General features: G+C 53.1%; 1 protein-coding gene across 1 annotated transcript; it reads left to right on the top strand.

Moving 5' to 3' along the window:
• Positions 1-5,611: 5,611 nt before the first annotated feature.
• Positions 5,612-18,693, top strand: TRIM72 (tripartite motif containing 72). The gene is made up of 7 exons (XM_082670668.1): positions 5,612-5,867; positions 6,310-6,706; positions 9,409-9,504; positions 9,593-9,823; positions 10,642-10,664; positions 11,561-11,679; positions 12,593-18,693. The coding sequence occupies exons 2-7, from the start codon at positions 6,317-6,319 to the stop codon at positions 13,168-13,170; spliced, it is 1,437 nt and encodes a 478-aa protein (XP_082526794.1). The 5' UTR covers positions 5,612-5,867; positions 6,310-6,316; the 3' UTR covers positions 13,171-18,693.
• Positions 18,694-19,385: the final 692 nt, after the last annotated feature.

Genomic DNA, 19,385 nt, shown 5'->3' with positions numbered 1-19,385 from the left:
TTAAGTCCCTTGCCAGCTTCCTCGGCAGCACCTTCTACCCTGTGAGCCTCTGGACCTCTGCACGTGCAGCACCTGCTCTCTGCTTGGCCTCTCTTCCCTCCTGGTCTGCTTGATGAGTTCCTGCCTGTCCTCCGACATGCATCAGGAGTCACTTTTTCTAAGAAATAGAAAAACTGAGCCCCTATGTGTAGGCTGTGATCCTTCACATGCGTTATTTCTAACCCTTACAACAGTCCCTTTGGGATAGGGAATAGTAGCCCTGTTGTACAAGTGAGAAGATTGAGGCTCAGAGAGGTTGAAGGACTTGCCCAAGGTCATATAGCTGAGGGATCATGCAGGTTGTCTGGTTAGCTTCTGAGTCTGGCCGCTGTCTACTCTTCCCAGTTGGCTTTACTGTCCTCTGTGCAAAATGAATTATTCCTTGGCCATGTCGGCTGGATGCCCCTATGATGCCTTTCTCACAGTGTTTACCACACAGTGTGTCTGGTCACTCTACTTTCCTCACCAGACTGAGGACCCTTTCAGGTCCACAGCACCCAGCACAGGGCTTGGCACAGCTCCAGCCTTGATAAGCTTTCATGAAATGACAAAAGAATCCTAGAATCTAGAATCATAGAAACCTGCTCTTTTCACATTTGTTGGAATCTTAGAAGCTGTGGGTGTTTGATCCATGGAATTTAAAAAGCGATTGCCTGATTCAAACCGCACCTCCCCAAAAGAGCAGGGATCCCCTTGGCCATACATGTGGCCATTTTACTGCATCTCTTGAATTCTTGTTTGGATGGGGTGGCCTTGGCTTTACGTAAAACCAATGTAACACATCTCAATGGAACTTTTGGGGCTGCAGGAAATTGCACACTGGGGAGTGTGTGTCATGACTAGGAGGTCTCCTCCCCACACCTGGCTTCCTGGAAGCGGGAGAGCTGAGGATGTGTGTCGTGGTGTGGCACGGTGCCCCTTCCCTTGTTCCTGCTTATCACCACCCAGGGCCCTTCCTCTTGGACCCAGCTTGGCCCCTGGCACCTGACTCAGTCTCATTCCTGCTCACACACATTCATACTGAGACACAGAAGATCCGGCTGTGATTTTTCGCCTGACATGCCTCAGAGCACACGCTAGCACTTTGGTGTGATGTCACAGGGAGCCAAGGGACAAGGGGCTGGAAGTGCAGGAGCATCCTCTACTAGCAGTGGAAGCCTCACTCCTGCAGTGATTTCAGGCTGGAGGTCAGAGAGCACAAGTGACACCTTGTCAGGTGGACATGCTCTATTGAGCCCACTGTAGACTCTCAACTCAGAAGGAGAATCTATTTGATTCTAAAAAGATGTATTAACTATATATAAAATAGATAAACAACAAGGACCTACTGTATAGCACAGGGAACTATATTCAGTATCTTGTAATACCTATAATGGAAAAGAATTGGAAAAAGAATATATATATACACACACACATGTATAACTGAATCGCTTTGCTGTACACCTGAAACATTGTAAATCAACTATACTTCAATAAAAAGTAAAAATTTACAAATTAGAAAAAAGATGTCCTAAGAACCTACTAGATGCCCAACCTCATGATAAGTGACGTGGGAGACTAATAATAGTAATGACAGCTTCCATTTTTCAAATTTACTGTTCCAGGCACTGTGTTAAGCACTTAACATGCATAATCTCACTTAATTCTCCCAACAACCCCATGAGGTAAGTGTGTCTATCCTACCTCACAGAGGAGGAAACTGAAGTTTTCAAAAATTCCTCTGGAAGACTGCACTGGTAGTACATGAGGAAATACAGACGGAGCCACCTGACTCCTGGGCCCAAATTCCAACCTACGTCCTCAAAGTCCCACTCTCTGGCTTCAGAAATTGACAAATTGCTTGGAGAGATAATGTATATGGAGATGTATGCCTCCTCCAGACTGTCCGAATACACCCTTAGGAGGGCACATGTTGCAATACTAGGAATGATAACGTTAACTTCCTCCTCTTGGCAGAATGCTCAAGAAACTTACAAAGCACATTCAGAAGACTGTGGAATAGTGGGAAAAACAGGAGATGAGGGGTATCAGACCCACTCAGGTTTGATTCCCAGACCCTCTACCTCTTAGCTGTGTGACTCAGGGTGGTCACAGCCCTTTTCCGGGGTCTGCACTCGCCAGCGCATAGGAAATGAATGCTCTGAGAAGGACAGTGGCTTCTCTAGGGTACCCTAGGGAGGTAGACTTAGAGCCAGCTGGTTCTTGGAGACTGCAAGGCGGTTTCCCCCTGCAGAGGTGGGGAATAGGAGCCCTGGGCAACTCTCTGGGAAGTTGTGGTAATCCCTTCTCCCTGGGCCCCCCTTTTCTGGGGGAAGTACTCCGAGTTCTGAGCTTTGACTCCTGGCAGGAAAGAACCTCCGGGTCTCCCCTCGGGCCCACCTTCTTGCCCCCTGGACTAGGCCAGACCAGTTGTTGGTGGTAAGATGCTTCCTGGGTGTGATCCGACACCTCTACCCCTCAACAAAAGTAACTGATTGCTGGAGCCAGATTGCACCTCCTGGGGTCAGAAGACCATAGACTGCCAGGACATTGGGCAAGTCATTTAATCTCTTTATGCCTCATGGCTTCCTGTTAAGATAGGGAAAATGATGGGGTTGTTATGAGGTTATAAATGAGGTTATGAGACTATAAATGGATTGAGGATTGTGAAGTGCTTGGAACAGGCCTGGCACAGAGTAGGTGCTTTTGTCATTGTTAAAGTTTCTTAACATTCTTCAGTTTCCAAATCTGTGAAGTGGGGATGATGTTATTGACCTTACAGGGCTGTAGGGAAGGCTCGTTGGAACAATTAGTAGTAATAATATCAATATCAACATTTATTGAACATTTTCTATGGGCCTGGCATTGTTCTAAAAGCTTTCTATGAATTAGCTTGTTGAATCTTCCTAACGATCCAATAGTCTCGATAATAATCCTGACATGATCCCCATTTTCCAGATGAGAAAATCAGGTTGATCAAGGTCACACGATGAGGGAAGAGCAGTCAAGATCTGAGCCTAGTGGTGGCAGTCACTGCTTCCGAAGTCCTTGGGTGCCAGCATGCTGTCCTTGCTGTTTATTTAGTATATGATCTAGTTTCATCCTCATAACAACCCTACAGGGATGGTATTATTATCCTACTTATCCTTATATTGTAGCTGAAGATGCTGCAGCCCAAAAGGGAAGGTGATCTTTCTGGGGACACCCAGCATGAGTTTGTGACACCAGCATTCAGATCCTGCATCTGCAGGGGCCCCAATCGGGGGATTTCTGGCTTCTCTTTGCATTTATCTAATACAAGGAGTTCTCACCTCCCATGGCACTTATCACTCCAGCCGTTGGGAAGCTCTCCCTTAGGACAAACTGAAATCTGCCCCCTCTGAGTTCTGGGCCTCAGCAATACTAGTCCTCACCTCCTCCTCCCCGGACATGGTTTTGGGCCCCTTCTTGTCCCCCACCCTGCTGTAGATGATCTATGTCCCTTTCATGGGTCAGAGGTCAGATCTGGCCCGTCTACAGAAAGGGATTGAGTTGAGTGTCACCTCCCTTTCCTGGGCACCCACTCCTAGTGACCAAAACCTTCAGCCCTAGCCTGGTAGGGGTGGAAACTCCAGGTGAGATCTATATTCAGGATGTTGACTTTTTGAACCGAAATGAAGTGGCTAGTGGTTTCAGAGACCAGCTCCAGATGTGCTCTCATCCCCACCTGCCTCCTGTTTGGGGAAGTGGAACTTCTCTGGATTTCTCAGGGTTCCGGTAAAAAGCCCTATCTTCCTGAGACTCTTCATATAACCAGAATCCTTCATAGAACCAGGATTAATTGCTCTAATCCAAAAGAATGATAAAACCTCACTTATCTCTTCCCGAGAGGCCCAAATCATTACAGCCCGAACAAAGTTCCTAGGTTAAGACCCCAAGGTGCCAGGGAGCCTGGAGCAGCTCCCTCAGCGGGCCAGCATGAAACATGCAAGAACTTCAACGGTTCAAGAAGGAATGAGCCCCAGAACTCAGAGACAAGTCATAAAAGCAGAGGTGTGCTAGGAGCTATCTGACTCCTGGGGAGATTTGTTTACTTGCCAAAAAGTTGGAGTAAGAAGATCTTTAAGGGGGGCTTCCCTGGTGGTCCAGTGGTTAAGACTCCACACTTCCATTGCAGGGGCCATGGGTTCGATTCCTGGTCAGGAGCTAAGATTCCTCATGTTGCAAGGCATGGCCAAAAAAAAAGAAGACTTTTAAGGAGGGAAGGGGGACAGCTGCTTCCTTCTCCTTTATAAGCAGGGAAAATAATTCTTCCTTGATTCTCACGTACGGGGTGTCTGGCTACTCTCATGGGACAATTGACCTGGCTCTTGTCGAAGCTCAGACTAACAGAGACGGAGAGTGGTCGAGGGAGAAATGAACAAATCCAGGAAAAGGCTGAGAGGACAGAGTGAGTCTCTGTATTTATTCATTCACTAAGTATTTACTGAGCACCTGCTGTGTGCCACAGACTTTGTTCAAAGTTGGAGATGAGCAGTGAACAAAATTTATATTCTGGTAGGAGGAGACAGACAAGAAACCAACAAGTAAAATATATCATGTGTCAGATCGTGATAAATGTTATGGAGAAAAATAAAAAGGGGAAGGAAGATGTGAGATTTAAAATCAGGGAGGTAGGAAAAGCCCCACTGAAAAAGTGACATGGGGTAAAGATCTGAGGGAGGAGGGGGAGGCAGCCATAACTGGGGTTTGAAAGAGTGTTCCAGGCAGAGGGGAGAGAAATGCAAAGGCCGAGGCGGGAGTGAGCAGAGGGAGAGGTGAGTGTGAGTGATGACTAGGGTGTGAGGACTTTGGTGTTTTTTTTTTTTTTTGTGGTACGTGGGCCTCTCACTGTTGTGGCCTCTCCCGTTGCGGAGCACAGGCTCCGGACGCGCAGGCTCAGCGGCCATGGCTCACGGGCCCAGCCGCTCCGTGGCATGTGGGATCTTCCCGGACCGGGGCACAAACCCCTGTCCCCTGCATCGGCAGGCGAACTCTCAACCACTGCGCTACCAGGGAAGCCCCTAGGACTTCGGTTTTTAAATTGAGATTTGAAGGATAAGCCTTGAGGCTCTCGGCTGCAGGCTCTGGATCTAGTTCATTCATTTATTCAGCTGTCCCTCTATCACTCATTTTCCAAGCACTTAGGGAGGCCCACTTTGCCCCACAGCTTGTGCTGAGCACTGGAGACACCAACAGGGAAAAGGCTCTCCCCTCAGCCCTGCAGGAATAAAAACTTTCAGGGTTGGGGGAGGTTCTATTCTCCCGCATGTGGAAATAATACTGCCGGTGTGACTTTGGAGAGCCTTAAGCCTGGGGAATAAGTGGGTGACAAGCTGGGGAGGGGGCCACAGGCAGGGAACGGGGGAGGCTGGAGAGTGCGGAGGCTGGGGTGAGGGAGAAAGAGGAGACTCCCTTCAATCATGTTTCTGTCTTTTCCGTGGTATGAGAGGCCCTGTCTCTGCTGGCTCTGAGCTCTGGCTCCAGGCTGGGCAGGGGAGAGGACAGTGGGATGGGCCAGGACAGGTGGCCTTGACATGTGATGCTTGTCCGCTGACAGCTCAGTCCTCACTTTTAGAACGGTTTCCAGAAGTGATGGAAGGGGGTGGGCAGGGCAGCTAAATATAGTCCTGGGGCCAGAGGTCAGTCTGGGAGGGTCTGTCTGCTATTCAATGCGGGCCCATCTCCCGTGGTGTCCCTTGTCCTCGGTCAGAGCTCGGTGCTTCCTTCTCACCTGTCTTCAGACACAGATCTGACCCACCTACAGTTAGGCCTGACCTTGACTGGGCCTCTTGCAAGTCTCTCTTTGTCCAAGATCTCCAACCAGACCTGTGAGTCCTGCGGGTCCTGCCGGCCTGGGGATATGGGGGAGGGGAGGGCTGCGGGCCCTGGAGAGGTGAGAGGAGGGGAGGGGGGAGGGGCGCTGGAGAATCTGGGGTTGGGGCTGAGGCCTGGGGCTAAGTCGGGGGAAGGACGGTGGGTAAGACCGTGTTTGCAACCCAGCCTCGTGTTTAGGAACTGGGATTGAGATCGGGTCCCTGATAGGGGCTATTTGGGGGGCCGGGGCTGAGAACCGCAGTTGAGGCTGCCTTTGGGACTGAGAGGGAGTCCCCTTCCCTCCCTTGGCCGGCACCAGGGTCCCTTCCTGTTTGAGATGAGAGGCTTCTATAGGCTGGGGCTCCTCCCTGCGGGGCTGCCAACCCGGCCTGGGGCTGGGGCTGGCCCGGGATTGTGGCTCCGCTGAGCCTCCCTGACCGACACCTCCTTACCCAGGCCCGCAATGTCGGCTGCACCCGGCCTCCTGCACCAGGAGCTGTCCTGCCCGCTGTGCCTGCAGCTGTTCGACGCGCCCGTGACAGCCGAGTGCGGCCACAGCTTCTGCCGCGCCTGCCTGGGCCGCGTGGCAGGGGAGCCGGCCGCGGACGGCACAGTGCTCTGCCCGAGCTGCCAGGCACCCACGCGGCCGCAGGCGCTCAGCACCAACCTGCAGCTGGCGCGCCTGGTGGAGGGGCTGGCGCAGGTGCCGCAGGGCCACTGCGAAGAGCACCTAGACCCGCTGAGCATCTACTGCGAGCAGGACCGCGTGCTCGTGTGCGGCGTGTGCGCCTCGCTCGGTTCGCATCGCGGCCACCGCCTGCTGCCCGCCGCCGAAGCCCATGCGCGCCTCAAGGTGCGGGGCCGGGCGGCCTCCGGTGGGGGGCGGGGGCGGGGGCGGATGGGGTTGTTGGACGGGTCGGGGCCGGGCCGATCGGGCCTCTTGAGCTTCAGGGCCCGGGGCGCATGGAGTTGCCAGGTACGCGGGCAGGGCGGGTCGGCTAGGGAATGGGGGTGCTGATGAGCTCAAGGCGGAGCTTGGCGGAGACCTCAGCCTTGAAGAGGCGCTCGGAGACCGGCCTCAGCGGGATAGGCGCGCCAGCTGGAGCGCGCCGGAGATGCGGGGGACTCAGCCGTAGGGCGGAGTCTGCGGAGCCGGGGGCTGAGCGAGGACTGAGTCGGTGCCCGCGGCCCAGGCGCGCAGGCTCTGCTGCTGGGCACAGGCCCGGGTAAGAGGGGCGGGGCTGGCCTGGGGGGGCGTGGTGCTGGGCGGGGTGGGCACACAGTTGCTGGGCGGTGGCCCCTCCTGCGCCCCTGGAGCAGCAGAGCTTGTGCGGGCCTGACCGTCATCAGATGTGGCCTAATCCAAGGGGACCCGGGAGGCCAAGGCACGCCTGGGTACGCACCTCTGTGCACAGGCCCAGGTTGGCACCGAGACCCAAGTCCAGGCTGTTATTGTGATTGGAGCTGGAAGTTCCGAACGCTTCCAGAGCCCACACACAGTTGTGCGCTCCGAGGTTGGCGATCTCCATGGAAGCCCAGCAAAGACACCCAGACATTGGCAAATGGAGACACAGGCACACGCTGGCTCAGCTGTCATACGTATGGCAAATCACACGCATGCAGCTACGGGAGGGTTTAGGTATACACAGGCCCGAGGAGGTCTGTCATGAAGCATTTATAGGGTCGTTGGAACAATAAACGACAGGTGCAGGGGCGGGAGGAGGCGGGGTCTGGAGGCGTGGAGCGGTGCTCCGTCGCCGTCTCCGCGGTGCAGAAACTGCCAGCGTCTTCTCGCGCTGCTGTTTGGGGGGGTGGGGGGTAATCTTTGACCACAAACATGAGCGTTGCAATGCACTTCTCCTTGGCCTCCAGACTCCTAGAGGTGGTAGATCCCGCCCTGAGGCTGGTATTCGAGGGCCCCATTCTCTCCCAGGGGCCCAACTTCACCGTACCTCCGGCTTCAGCCTAGCACAGCCCAGCTCGGTGCTGGCTGGTGGTCCCTAACCCAGTGCAGGAGCCTCCTCCACCCAGGAGCCCTCCCTGCCCAGGCTCACCTCTGCTGATAACCCCAGAACTCCCATCCTTATCCATCTTTATCTGTGAAGAGAGAACAGAGTCTGTGAAATGGGACAGGGCAGCAGGCAGCCCAGGAGCCTCCAGGGGGCAAGTGGGGTGGGATACAGTCTGCCAGGGTCTGTACCAGCCCAACCCTAAGCCGCAGAGAGGGGCTGGCTGGAGGTCTGAAATGGGGATCCCTGGAAGGAGCCTGAAGGAGGAGCGGGGCAGGAAGCCTGGGGTGGGACTGAACACCTGGGTCCTTGGGGAGGAAGAGGGGCTGGGTCCAGAGACCATGTGCCAGACCCAAGTATGGTTGAATGGGATCTGCCAGGTGAGGGGGACACTCACACCCCCCTGAAGCCGTGCTGCCTCCTCCTGCACGCCTCGGAGTAGGAGACAAGCCTGTCGGTAAGATCCACCACACGCCACGTCGTGGAGCACTGCTCCCCACACCTCCTCACTGCGGGATGTTCCGAAAGTCTCTGTGCAGCCCCCAGCTTCTAGGGTGGCATTGTGCTTGGTCCCCATGGCTCAGCCCTTCTGCCCATGAACCTCGGATGGCTGAGAGCCACCAGGCCCACCCTGTCCTGCAGCAGGCAGGGCTGTGGCCCTGCAGGACGTCTGGGGCAGGAGACTGACCTGGCGGCTGGCCACGGGAGCCCATGGTACAATTCCAGTGGGGATTCATCAGCAAACAGTGCTTAGAGGGTCTCCCAGCTTCCTTTAGGGGGAGGTGGGAAGGAGGCTGCCAATTTGTCACAATCAGAGGTGAGGTGGGGATGACTGTTCCCATTCTGCAGAAGACCAAACTGAGGTTGGAAGCCATGGAGGCATGGCTGATTCCAGGGCCATGGGTCTGATTCCAGGGCCGTGCACCTCCCAGCAAACAGTGGCTTTGGCTGGAGGTATAGGAACTCCCCTACACCTGCATTTCAGGAATCACAAACTGACAGACCTAGGGTAGGAGCTGACCCACAGATATGTTTGGTTCATTCATGCAGAAGACATTTTTATTAAAATGTCTACCCCAAGAGCGCACCGGTGTGCAGGGAGGCTGATTAGGGCGTTTTGCTAAGGTTCTGCTTTTAAGTATAGGGTGAAGGCCAGGAATAGGAGGAGGCTGCATTTCTTCTTTTCACATCCTCTGCTCACCACTGAAACCTGCTGTGTGCAAAGCCCCTGCCCCTCCAGTGGAGGAGACCAAACCACATTTGTGATTATCATCCTCACAGAGACCTGTGCTGGGGGGCTGTCTGCGGAGGGGATGGAATCAGGGAAGGAAGGCAAGGCTAGGGAGGACTTACCTAGCCAGACCACAAGAGGGTGAAGCATTCTAGACCTCAGAACCAGTACCGGCAAGGGCTTGAGACCAGTGAGCGTGTATGGTAAGATGCCAGTCTGGCTGGAAGAGAAGTTGGCGCTGAGGCTGAGCCAGAGGGAGCAGGTTAAGTGGGGGAGGTGGGCAGCAACATCACTTCTTTATGTCTTACCCCCCAGACGCAGCTCCCACAGCAGAAGCTGCAGCTGCAGGAGGCATGTATGCGGAAGGAGAAGAGTGTGGCTGTGCTGGAGCATCAGCTGGTGGAGGTGGAGGTGAGGGGCTCCGCACAGCAGAGCCCGGGGACTGGGGGTTTAGGCTGGGGGTTCCCGGCCAAATGTTTTTGTCTGTCTGTCCCCACAGGAGACAGTGCGTCAGTTCCGGGGGGCCGTGGGAGAGCAGCTGGGCAAGATGCGGTTGTTCCTGGCTGCACTGGAGGGCTCCTTGGACCGCGAAGCTGAACGTGTACGGGGTGAGGCAGGGGTGGCCTTGCGGCGGGAGCTGGGGAGCCTGAACTCTTACCTGGAGCAGCTGCGGCAGATGGAGAAGGTGCTGGAGGAGGTGGCAGACAAGCCACAGACTGAGTTCCTCATGGTGAGCACTGGGTGGCTTTCCTCTCTGCCCCTCAGCCAGGGTTCAGGTCTCAGAGACCTCATTCCATTGTCAGGCAGGGACCCTGAGGTCCAGAGAGGGGCAGGGGAGAGCCAGTGTCATACACTGAGGAGGGGTGCACCCCAAGATGGCCATTATGGTTGTTTAAGTTGGGCACTGCACAAGGACACTATATCTAAGTGGGCACCATTCATATCATAGATATTGTAGGTCTGCATATTTATTAGGACAATTTTTTTACCAGGTGGAATTAGTTTCTTGAGGAAGGGGGTACTTTATTCATTTTTTAAATTAAAAAAAATTATTTGTATTTATTTTATTTTTGGCTGGGTTGGGTCTTCGTTGCTGCACGCAGGCTTTCTCTACTTGTGGCGAGCGGGGGCTACTGTTCGTTATGGTGCGCGGCCTTCTCATTGTGGTGGCTTCTCTTGTTGCTCTAGGCATGCGGGCTCAGTAGTTGTGGCTCGCAGGCTCTAGAGCTCAGGCTTAGTGGTTGTGGCGCACGGGCCTAAGTGCTCCGCGGCATGTGGGATCTTCCCGGACCAGGGCTTGAACCCGTGTCCCCTGCATTGGCAGGCAGATTCTTAACCACTGGGACACCAGGGAAGTCCCAGGAGGGTACATTTTTCTAATTCACACAGAGGTAAAAGGCTAAGGGCAACCTTGAATTCTAGGTTTCTTTTGTCTTCTCTGATTCTTCCTGGTCCCACACTTAGCATTTCTGTGGTCCACCCCACCCTCAGGACTCCCCAGTGTCCCCACTGCCTGCTCAGCTCCATTCTCTTTTTCTCTCTTTCCAGAAATACTGCCTGGTGACCAGCAGGTGAGATCAGCCTGGCCCTGCCCCCTTTCCCACTTTGCCCTTGTCTGCCAGGGACACTGGCTGGCTCACCCTCTACTCGCATTCAGTCCACTGCGATTCCCCTGCACTTTGTGTGGATGTAGAAAAGAACCCAACCCGTCCTTCTCCTCAGGGACCTCCCAGACTGGTCCTGGAGACAGACAGGGACACAGCACACAGGAATCACTCAGTGCTGCCGTGGAGGGGAGGGGGTGGCCAGGGCAGGTTTTCCGGAGGTGTGCATTGTAGAGTTGGATGCTGAAGGAGTGAACAGGAGTTGGCTAGGTTAAAGAGTTGGTGGAAGAGCATTGCAGGCAGAGGGAACAGCAGTGCAAACTGCTAAGAGGGAGGGAAGATGAAGCTGGTGAGGCAGGAGGGGCCCAACTGTGAAGGGCGGAGGAGCTGGACCTTATCCTAACGGAAGGCTTTAAAAAAGTTCTAGTAAAATATTCATAACATAAAATTTACCATTTTAACTTTTTTTTTTATTTTGGCACGGCTTGTGAGATCTTAGTTTCCTGACCAGGGATCGGCAGTGAAAGCACAGAATCCTAACCACTGGACCACCAGGGAATTCGCCATTTTAACCATTTTTTTTAGTGTACATTTTAAGTTCAGTGGCATTAAGTACATTCATGTTGTTGTGTAACCATCACTGCCATCCATCTCCACAACTTTTTCATCTTCCCCAACTGAAACACCAACAGAGGCGTTTTAAGCCAGGATGTGATGTGGTGGGGCTGGTGTGGGGGGGACCCTGGAACTCCACCGTAGCACGCATCCTCCTCTCTTCTGGGTACTCCCGCTTGCCCTCCCCCAACCCCGTGCCTCCTCCAGGAAGTCCCTTCGCACACACCTCACCCCCCCCCCCCCACCAGGCTGCAGAAGATCCTGGCAGAGTCACCATCACCTGCCCGTCTGGACATCCAGCTGCCCGTCATCTCAGATGACTTCAAATTCCAGGTGTGGAGGAAGATGTTCCGAGCTCTGATGCCAGGTACTGGGAGGGTCTCGCTCTGGGTTTGCGTTTGTAACTGTGTGGTTGATGGGAGGCTCCGACCACATGCAGAGAGGCCTCCCAATTCCAGCTGGGGAGGTCATCCAAGAAGGGCCCACTGCCCCTTTCCCTTGGGGTTTCCCTGCACCTTCATAACCTGTGCTCAGAGAGGGATCTGAGAGGGCATGGGGTTTTCAGGTGGGTGACTGACATGGTGAGGACACTGCTTACTGAAAGGATGTTGCTGCCGGCAGCAAGGGAGGCTGGGGCCCGGGTTTGAGCCCTGCGTGATCCTTGGCCCGTCCCTGCCCCTGTTGACCAGTGGAGATGATGATCCCTGCTAACTGGGGGCTGAGGACTTGCAGAGATGGAATCCTGCGGTCAGACACTGACTCTGGCCTGTGGCTGGGGAGGCCCAAGGGCTCAGCCTCCTCTCCCCAATAGCTAAAGCACATTGGGATGCTGCAGGCTCCAGGCTCCAGGACACGTACACAAGGCTGGTGCAGCCCTCACTTGTGGGAATGGAGGGACCTCCATTTTATCCAAGAGAAGACTAAGGCCCAGAGACTGGATCAAGGCTGAGGTCACACAGTAGGGCGAGGTAGGGACTTGCCTAGGACCGGGCTTCCTGACCATCTCCTGCTCTGGGGCCTTAGACGGCGAGTGACATGCCTTATATCAACTTACTCCTGCCCACAACCCTGGAAGGAGGCAATTATGGCCTCGTTTTACAGCTGAACAATCTGAAGCCCTGAGAGGTGTGGTCTTCGGCCCCCACCAGTAAGCAGAGAGGGGCTCACTTCCCAGAGATGCCGGGAGGATTAGAGGAGACGAAGCTGGCCCACAGGTTGGTGGGCAGAAGGCTCGCGGGAGCCACACCCGCAGGGCCTGACCCTCCTCCCTCCCGTGGCAGCGCTGCAGGAGCTGACCTTTGACCCGAGCACGGCCCACCCAAGCCTGGTGCTGTGTGCCTCGGGCCGCCGTGTGGAGTGCTCGGAGCAGAAGGCGCCGCCGGCCGGAGAGGACCCGCGCCAGTTCGACAAGGCCGTGGCGGTAGTGGCGCACCAGCTGCTCTCCGAGGGCGAGCATTACTGGGAGGTGGAGGTGGGCGACAAGCCGCGCTGGGCGCTGGGCGTGATCTCGGCCCAGGCCGGTCGCCGCGGCCGGCTGCAAGCGGTGCCCTCACAGGGGCTCTGGCTGCTCGGGCTGCGCGAAGGCAAGATCCTGGAGGCTCATGTCGAGGCTAAGGAGCCCCGCGCCCTGCGCACCCCCGAGAGGCGGCCGACGCGCATCGGGATCTACCTGAGCTTCTGCGATGGCGTCCTCTCCTTCTACGACGCCAGCGACCCCGACGCACTCGAGCTGCTCTTCGCCTTCCACGAGCGCCTGCCCGGGCCTGTGTACCCCTTCTTCGACGTGTGCTGGCACGACAAGGGCAAGAACACTCAGCCGCTGCTGCTCGTGGGGCCCGACGGCAGTGGCGAGGCCTGAGCCACCCGCCGGGTTTGGGGAGGGGTGCGGGGCCCTGCCGGCCTGGAAGGAGAGACGGGTCGGGTTGCCAGGCTTGAAGGCAGGGCGGAGGGGGTTGGGGACTGGGGACTCCAAGCGTTCTGAGAACTTTGGAGTTGGCATGAACAGGGGACTGCCAGCCAGGGGTTGGGGTGGTGGTGGGAAAGGGAGATCTGAAGTCAGGTCAGTGGGGGAACTCCACTTGGGGAACCAGGAAAGCCCAAGGGTTCTGGGAAGAAACAGATTGGGGAAGGGTCAGGGGGCTTGGGGAGAATTGCGGGGAGGAGCTGGAGAACTCTGTAGAGCAGTGGTCCGCAACCTTTTTGGCACCAGGGACCGGTTTCGTGGAAGACAATTTTTCCACGGATGGGGGTTGGGGGCGGGGGTGTGGGGGATGGTTCAGGCGGTAATGCCAGCGATGGGGAGCGCAGATGAAGCTGCGGCTGGCTTGCGTGCAGCCCACCTCCTGCTGTGCGGCCCCGGTTCCTAACGGGCCACAGACTGCCACTGGTCTGTGACCCTGGGGGTTGGGGAGCCCTGATGTAGAGTAAGGAGCCCCTGCAGCCTCACACTCCGCTCCCCCTTGGGGGCCTCCACTGCCAGGGTCCAGACTCATTGTAGCAAGAGGCCTTCCACTTGGTGATTCCCCAACTGGAGCATTCATCAATATCACCTTTTCAAAGCACCTCACAGTTCTGGTTCAGTACGCCAGGGCAGGTCAAAAATGTGCCTTTCTAACAAGTCCACAGGGGGCACTGATGCTACAGGTCACAAGCAGGATCACACCTGAAGCATTGCTGACTTAGCTAGCCCTCCTGTTCAGTCAGCTCTGTTATAGAGAGTCAGTTATCACATAGCTATCAGCTATGAGGCATGGAAAACCCAAAACATATTCCTCCATGCAACAGCTGTTTAAAAACTGCCACAGGGCTTCCCTGTGGAAGCCCTTAACAGTGGTTAAGAATCCACCTGCCAATGCAGGGGACACGGGTTCGAGCCCTGGTCCGGGAAGATCCCACATGCCACGGAGCAACTAAGCCTGTGCGCCACAACTACTGAGCCCGCGCGCCTAGAGCCTGTGCTCTGCCACAAGAGAAGCCACTGCAATGAGAAGCCCACGCACAGTAGAGTAGCCCCTGCTCGCTGCAACTAGAGAAAACCTGTGCTCAGCAACGAAGACCCAAAGCAGCCAAAAGTAAAAAACAAACAAATAAATTAATTAATTAAAAAAAATAAAAATAAAAACCGCCAGAGCCTATGCTGGGTGAATAAACTGACCCCCAATTTTTTGCCCTTTGCCTCTGGAATATGTTCACTGAGTGTCTAGGACATGGAGGAAATCCCCCAAGTTGCCAACAAAGAGAAAGAGCCTGAAGCAAGCCCTGCCCTGGGCCCTGCTGCTTGTGGAGGATAGAAGCTCCCACCTCATCACATCCCCCACCCCCCAGTTGCCTCCTCAAAAGCCAACTTTTTTTTTTTTTTTTTTTTTTTAACTCAAAGTCCTGTTTCTTGGGTTTTGGAGTAACCACTGAAGCCAAGAGTGGGAGTCCCTCTTTCCTGGAGGGAGAGGTTTTTGGGGACTCAGGCAGGTGGGACAGGTGGCTGCTGCCTCTCTCATCCTAAGGGAGGGTGAAGGCCTGCAGCCATGCATTGTCACCAGTGGGCCTGCTGCTGCTGTGTGAAAAGGCCTGGGGCCCCCTGGCAACTGTGGGGATTTTCTGGGGGTGGGGGGAGAGGAAGGTGGGCAGGATAAGAAAGGCCTCAAGACCTGGCTGGGGGTGCACTCCTGGCTGCGTCTCACAGAGGAGGGCCTCTTGGGCCCTGGCTCTGGGACACAGAAGAGAGGATTCATTTGAGAAGCTCTTTCATGCTAGAAAATAAAACCATAAAATAAAGGGATTCTTTGCTTGTCGAATCCAGCAGCATGAATAAACGCGATTATATTCCGACTCCTTCCTCATTGAATCTGTGTGAAGAGATGAATGACCTATTGCTAGGCAGTATCCTCTCATGGCCAGCCCAGCCTTCAGTCTTGACCCATCAAATCTTTTTAAAAACCCAACTGTGGTCATGTGATTCCGTTGCTCAGAACTTTCAAGGACTCCTAGTTTCCTGCAGGAAGAAGCCCCCAGTCTTTGGCCTGGCTGCCCGCGCGTGCCGCTCGGCTTGTGCGATCTTAGTTCCCTGACCAGGGATTGAACCCGCGCCCTCGGCAGTGAGAGTGGAGTCCTAACCGCTGGACAGGGAATCCCCGCTCCAGCCTCATCTTGTGCCTCGTGTACAAATACGCCTACACTCTGGCCCTAATGAACTCTTGGGGTCCCTGTACACCCCATATTATGCAAGTCTCCACAAGGAATGGCTTTTCCTTCCCCCACTCATCCTACAAGTTTCTCCAGAAACACATTTCTTAGCTTCTCTTGATCCCAGCACCTCTTTACAATGGGCAACCACTGCACTGAATCCCCATCATGGGTGCCTGGGGAGGGCTGGAGGCTCTTGGGCCCAAGAGCCTCCAGCCCTTTTCTAGGAAATGGGTACTCTGAGACACAGATGCCAAGACAGGATTAAATGTGCAAGGATTTTTTTCTGAGGGAAGGCGCCTGTGAGAGAGAAAATGGGGCCGTCAGATTGTGATGTCCGTCTGACCCCGAGTGAAGGAGAGAGAGAAGGTTGGGTGGATGTGTCCTTGACTGTTGTGGGGACTCCTCCAGAGAGCTGCCCCCGTGAGGGGCCATGGGTGTCCCTGCCTTGCTTGAGGGAGCAGACTGCGGGGATAGGTCTCATGGCTCTCAGCGGCTGCCCTCAGACATTTGCTCCACTGAGTTGGAGTTACAGCGGGCAATTTTCTTTTGTTGGAATTACAGTGGGAAACTTCCTTTTCACAGCCTTCACGGGTTCTTTGTGTGTAAAGTTAGCCTGGCTTGGCTGTGTGCATTGAGAGAAATGACCCGGTGACCTTCCCCATGGCTGACTGAGTGAGAGATGGAGTCCCTGAGCCAAAGGCAGTTGTGATGGGACGAGTGTGTGGGAAACTCTGCGTGATCCTTGTTGGATGGAGGTCACCTGGTTCAGTCAGAATCTCCCTCGGGCTGGAGGAAGGGGAAATGGGAACAGAGACGTGGATCCTTCCAGCAAAGGATCAGAATCTCTTCTTTTAGTATTAATATTTCCCCCTTTGTGGACACTCTGGGAACCCATTGCAACTGGCTGCAGAGAGGTTTGCTGTGACTCCTGACTTCTGTGTGTCCAAGAACAAACGGTCATGCTAAACTGCGGGCAAAAACATTTATTGAGAGCTTGTTTTGTGTCAATAACTTTGTATTCAATATTTCATTTATCCTCATAACCCTAGGCCTCACGACAACTAGCATCTCACTAGGCTGCCAGGCTCGGTTGCCTCTTTCCCGGGGTTCGAGTATCCCTGGGAACATGATGGTCTGACCCTGAAGGATGTACCACAGGTGCATGGTATGTCCTGGAGCCTCACCTTTACGCCAAGATCCTTCTTCTTTTTCTTGATAATGGCGGCGGTGGTGGGAAAGTTGTGTTATTCAACCAATAGGTAAACATTGAAAACATCATATTTGTATCAAAAGAAACATTATGGAGTACAGAATTTGCGCAGATTTTTGAGATTAAACAAGAGATGTCCACAAAGTTTTGCCCTGGTGCTGGCTGTTTGGATCTAGACTTTCAGACCCTCAAGGATATGAGTTCTTAAAATTATTTTAAAAATTAAAAAAAATATAAATAATGCATGAATATACTTAATAATATTTTACAAGGGGAAAGTTCTCTGCCCATGCTTTCAAATCCTAATTTCTTCTCTTCCTTCCTCATCAAAAATGATCCCCGTTGTCAGTTTGGTGAGTAGTTTTCCAGGATTTTCTGTACATATATGTGTCCCACAGATAATATTGATATATAATACAGTGTTTTTCTTTCTGTATAAGTGATGTCATACTCTATATGAGTATGACATACTATTTTACATATTCTGCAACATCTTTTTTTCAATTCAGTCATACAGACAGGAGATCTGTCCATGTTACTATATAGAATGTACCTTCTCCTTTTTCATTGCAGTGTAGTACTCCACTGTGTGAATGTGTCATAGCTTACTTTATCATTCCCTGATTGACTGATATTTGTTTCTAACCTTTGTTATTACAAACAGTGCTGCAGTTAACATCTGTGGGTGTGCCTCTGTGTGCACATGTGCAAGGGTTTCTTCTCTAGGGTAGGTACTGAATGGTAGAGTTTCTGAGTCCCAGCATGAGCATCTTAAAAATTTTAATGGTGTCACCATAAAATTGTGGACTTGAAGAAAAAGTGGTGGAGTGGAAGGATTACATGGACATGAAGTGGTTAAAACGTCAAAGCTGTTGGACTTGAAGGATTACATCAGGAAACCATCTTTTATCATTGGGTTCAGCCATGCTCTGGAGGACTGTATAGCTTTGGGGTCATTCTCAGCTATCAGAACAGTCATTCTGATGTCATTTTCGGGTATGAGAATGCCCAGTCCAGCATAATTCAAAATTTCAACATCACTGTCAATTTAAAGCCACCACTTTCCACTTCAGTGGAAAAGGGGGTGGGGATCGAGTTTTTCACTCTCCTCTCAATCCCCTTCCTTCCCCCAAACCCTCCCCACCCCTGCTCTGCTGGCTCCTTCAAGGTTCAGGTTACTTAGAGGAAAAAGAGGCAGAGTGACATATGATTGGTGGTGGCTCTAATCTGGGACCCCTGTCACGATGGGCACCCAAATACTGCTGCTTTCATGGGAGGCGTTGTTGGGTTCTTCGGAGGTGATGTAGGCAGATAATCTCGGGCCCTCCTGTGACAACCCCTCAGCTCCTGCCCTGCGTCCCTGCGCCACACACCTACAGTGGTTACACTACTCCTGGGTCCCTTTGCCAAGGCAGGTGGGCAGCTGCCCCAGGCAGGGACCCATCACACCTTGAGCCCAGTTACTTTTGTCCGCATTCACTTGGCCTAGGGCTTCTCACCTAAAGATAAGGGCGTGATCCTATCTCTCTCCTTGCCTCACCATCTTGGGCTGCTCCTGTATACTCTGTCCTTCCTTTAGAGTCCTCCAGATGGGACACCAGCATCAGTCTCCAAGTCCATGTAGGTCTCCAAGCCCAGGCGACATGTGTCAGGTTCTCGTAAAGTAAGTCAGAAAGAGAAAGACAAATACCATATGCTAACACATATATATGGAATTTAAGAAAAAAAAATGTCATGAAGAACCTAGGGGTAAGATAGGAATAAAGACACAGACCTACTAGAGAATGGACTTGAGGACATGGGGAGGGGGAAGGGTAAGCTGTGACAAAGTGAGAGAGAGGCATGGACATATATACACTACCAAACGTAAGGTAGATAGCTAGTGGGAAGCAGCTGCATAGCACAGGGAGATCAGCTCGGTGCTTTGTGACCGCCTGGAGGGGTGGGATAAGGAGGGTGGGAGGAGGGGGAGAAGCAAGAGGGAAGAGATATGGGAACATATGTATATGTATAACTGATTCACTTTGTTATAAAGTAAAAAAAAAAAGAACTTCTGGCCAGCCTTCATCTTTCCATTTCCTGCAGCCCAGGGCGGGAGAGCTACCTCCAATCTCCATGAAGGCTTCTTTTGGGAAACCCTGTCACTTGCTTCCGGGTGTGAGGAACCCTCTTTGGGGAACAGGCGGGGAAACCTCACAGCTCTCTAGTCCATCCAGGTGGGTGGTGTGGGTGGAATTTGTGGGGCTGGACCTGATCTCTCACTAGGAAGTCCCAAAGGGTATGTCCGCAGCTCTCTTTAGAATATGGGGCAGTGTATTGATCGTGATCATGTACTGTCCTCAGCTTTGGGACTTTAAACAAAAATTGTCTCTATCAGTTTATACTCCAAACAGCGCCAATACGAGAATATAGTTTCCCTAGAGCTTCTCCAGCACTCAATATTATCAAACTCAAATTCTTTTTTCTTTTTGCCAATGTGGTAAGAAATAAATAAATAGTATCCCACTGTTCTTTTTTTTTAAATTTTTATTGGAGTAGACTTGATTTACAAAGTCGTTAGCTTCAGGTGTCCCACTGTTATTTTAATTTATATATTTTTCATTACATGTATTTATAGACCAGTTATTTTTCCTCTTCTAAAAATTGCCTGTGCATATCACTTGCTCCTTTTTCCTAATGAG

This window comes from Grampus griseus (assembly GCF_964374135.1).
Source record: "Grampus griseus genome assembly, chromosome: 14".
Classification (NCBI taxonomy): domain Eukaryota; kingdom Metazoa; phylum Chordata; class Mammalia; order Artiodactyla; family Delphinidae; genus Grampus; species Grampus griseus.
The sequence above is the reverse complement of the archived record's forward strand: the minus strand, read 5'-3'. Positions and strand labels throughout refer to the sequence as shown.